The 3,672-nt window shown below is 29.9% G+C and overlaps 1 protein-coding gene across 1 annotated transcript in view; it reads left to right on the forward strand.

The window, feature by feature from the left end:
* LOC106872354 (myosin heavy chain, striated muscle) overlaps positions 1-3,672 on the forward strand; it is a 99,292-nt gene that overhangs the window by 32,442 nt on the left and 63,178 nt on the right. Inside the window, 1 exon segment of the mRNA XM_014919319.2 lies at positions 345-437. Coding sequence (XP_014774805.1) covers positions 345-437 — 93 coding nt within the window.

A 3,672-nucleotide genomic window follows, 5' to 3' on the forward strand; every position in this document is an offset into this window, starting at 1 on the left:
AATGATACAAATTCATATTTCTCTAAATAGTCATGTGACATGTTTCGAAGAGCTTCACTGAAAAGGAATAGCAATGCTCATTCCATAACCTCTACCCACCTTAGAAAAAAAAATCCCTTCAATCTCCTTAGATTTTCTGCTCCACAGATATTACTGATGGCTGAACAGCACTTTTTTTTAACTAAATATTTTCCATTATAATTTTTCCCTGTCTAACATATTCTTCTCTTTTTCGTGTGATTTCCAAACCTTCACAAAAAAATTACCCTTCAAAAAACATCTTCCTTCGTAACTGATGAACCCTACAAAACTTACACACAAAACAATAACCGTCTACAAAACAGGGTTCTCTTGAGGACCAGATCATCCAAGCTAACCCGGTATTAGAGGCATATGGCAATGCCAAAACTGTCCGTAATAACAACTCGTCCAGATTTGTAAGTATAACAAAGGAAAATGAAAAAATATAACAATGTCTTGTAAAAAAAATGATTGAGTTTTTTGTAACTGAAATCTATGGCCAGGTAACATGGACTTATTAAAACCCACTTTACCCTTGCAAAAACCATAATATTGTCTAATTTTCTTACTGAAAAATGATATATATATATATATATATATATATATATATGTATACTCACACACACATGATATTGATTTTTAACTATTTCTTATCAATATGTCAATCTATCAGTCAATCTGTTCTTTTATTCATTGTATCTTTTCTAATTGCTGGATCTGTAAGAAGGGGTAGGATCCATGGTCTTTTCAGCCCCTTCTGAACCAGTGAGACTGATGTCTATAATGTTTAGTTAATGATTCTTATCTATTTATCTCTCTATCTATCCATCTATCTATCTATCTATCTATCTATCTATCTATCTATCTATCTATCTATCTATCTATCTATCTATCCATCTATCTATCTATCTATCTTTCTAACTGTCTTTCTTTCTCTCTCTTTTGCTTTCTGTATTGATACATACACACACACACACACACACACACATAAATGCATAATCTTATAACTCCTGGATTTATACTCTTCTTATCTCTCTAATATGATTCAAACAAGAAAGTAGTCTAAAAACCTTTTTAAAATCTAACACCAAAATAATACCCATTAACATAATATTTTAGTAAAGACTTATAGTCACTGTAGGAAATAATACCTGATTGTTTGAGATAATATCAAATAACAGCTATCAACAAGGAAGCCATTTCTTTAACCAAATAACTATGCCTGTTCCCATTTAAGAAATATAAAGAAGACTTTTATCATTTCTAAATCAACATAAGAAGACATTTCATTTTGTCATCTTCTGAGTCCAATCGTTTGAAATACTGAATAGATGAAAGTTGCCCAACTCCATCAAATTTCTGTTTCTCTGCTATTTTGGCATTCCATGACATAGCCTGAACAGAGGTGTTGTGCCTCATATTTATTATTATATATCTATAGCAAAATGGCTGCAGTCTTTAAATTCAGAATTCATTTGTGGATATCGTTTTCCACCAAAATATAACACACACACACACACACACACATATGCATGCAATTGGCATTCTGAATGGGGAAAAGAGACAGACAGAAAAAAGACATTAAAATGGAAGGGGAGGAGTGAGGATGGTTGGTGGTTTAGTTTATGGGACTGACAGTTGTTTAAGTTATGCATGCATGCATATATCCATATAACAATGACCATTAAGATACAGACAGGTGGCAGGTTAGAATGTAGTCAAACATTCAGAACTGTCATTGTATGCATATATACAATGTGCGCACATGCACACGCACACACACACACACAGCATGGAAGACAATCATAAATGAATTCTGTAATTAGTATTCCTTTAGCAGTTTTGGTATCATAGGATAGTAATGGTGCCACATTGAGATTTGAACCAGGCAACACAAAGGTTTTAATGAGAACAATCTGTCTTGCTGCATTAGCCATAAACACTAGTGGTTCTACAAATTGCATCTACCTGAGACAGCAAAGTGGCTTATATGTGGCTGCTCATATATATATATAGCAACTAAATTTCCTTGAAATCAATGTGTGCCATACTGAAAAACTCAGGAAAACATTTGATAATGCAGCCCGAGACACAAAATGCCTAAAATAAATATAAGCTGGTCAAAGCTTTGTATATAGATCTGTTTGACCAGAATTGAACTGGTGTTAAACAACAATAACTATAGCCACTACTAGATAATATAACCCCAGATATACTGTTTGAATAAGAGATAAGGTGGTCAGCTGCAGCTGGAATGCTTTTTATCTTTTATTTAATCAAAATATTAGTAACAAAAGCAATAACAAATATTAAACTATTCAACAGACATTTAGAAGATGATGAAAATAAAAATAGTATCTGTAAGCAAGCAAAGCAACTCCCCAAATGATACTTTATGTAACATGTTATAACAAAGGAAAAAAGTTCTCAACAACTCTAGTTAATGTTTTAAAAACTACACTGAAATTCATAATAATTAACAATTTTTATTAACAATGATTAAATATAAACTAACCATAATAATAACCGTATTTCACTCCCCCTTCAAAAGATGAGTTTTTAATATATAAGTATTGAAATGTGTTTAAATCTTAAAGTATGCACTGTAACTACTATGAAGCAAGAAGTAATTCAGCTGTAAATTTGTATTTTCTCTAGTGGCATTTACGTATAAATATATACACCCAAACGTATATACATACATATATATGCATATGTATTTATGTATATATGTATAGATAGATATAGGAATAAATTTCACAGATATGAATTATGCTTATTATTACTCCAACTTATGTACATTTATATTTTCTCATCTCTGATTCAAATGATTATGTTGAAGTTTCCACTGTGCTGAAGAAGCCTAACAAGAAATATGCCTTCAACATGTATACATGGTCTACTACACTTGTTGGGAAGGCTTAAAACCAGATAAATGAATACTTTATAGCTAGTTGTATTTATCTTTCAATGCTTACAATGTTAAATATGTTAAAACTAACTTAACTATCTTTAAAAAAAAAACTTTTTTATTATCAAATTTATAATGTAACACAGTGTTGATATGTTTCAGTAAATTTCTGAACATAATGACGAATTTTAAAAAATTTAATAAAACACCAAACGTCAGTCATAATTAATCAGGCTGTTTGCAAAAATAACTGAACAAAACAATATTCTTTCATAAAATTCAGGTAGAATGTAATTAAATAATCAAAATACTTTAAACATTAGAGATTTCTTGTTATCATAAGGCAGATTAGTGCTAAACAAGGTAAATTCCTTCTCAGCCACAATCTTAATAAATAACAATAACAATTTATAGCAAATAATAAATAACCACAGTAGACACCTTTTATCTAACTTGCATGCTACACTTTACCTTCCCACAAAGACCTTCACTACTTAATCACGTAATTTGTATCTTTTAACATTTTATTTTTGTGTTTTTTCTTTGAAAACGTATATATTTGTATATATATACGTATACATGGCCAAAGATTTTGATTACAAAGAGCTCTTGAAAAATGTATCTTTTCGTTTTTTTACAAACAATAAAACTTGATTGATATATGTTAAGAAACATATATCATACTTACATACATACATATATATATATATATATATATATATATATATATATATATATAT

Source organism: Octopus bimaculoides, chromosome 29, assembly GCF_001194135.2.
Source record: "Octopus bimaculoides isolate UCB-OBI-ISO-001 chromosome 29, ASM119413v2, whole genome shotgun sequence".
Classification (NCBI taxonomy): domain Eukaryota; kingdom Metazoa; phylum Mollusca; class Cephalopoda; order Octopoda; family Octopodidae; genus Octopus; species Octopus bimaculoides.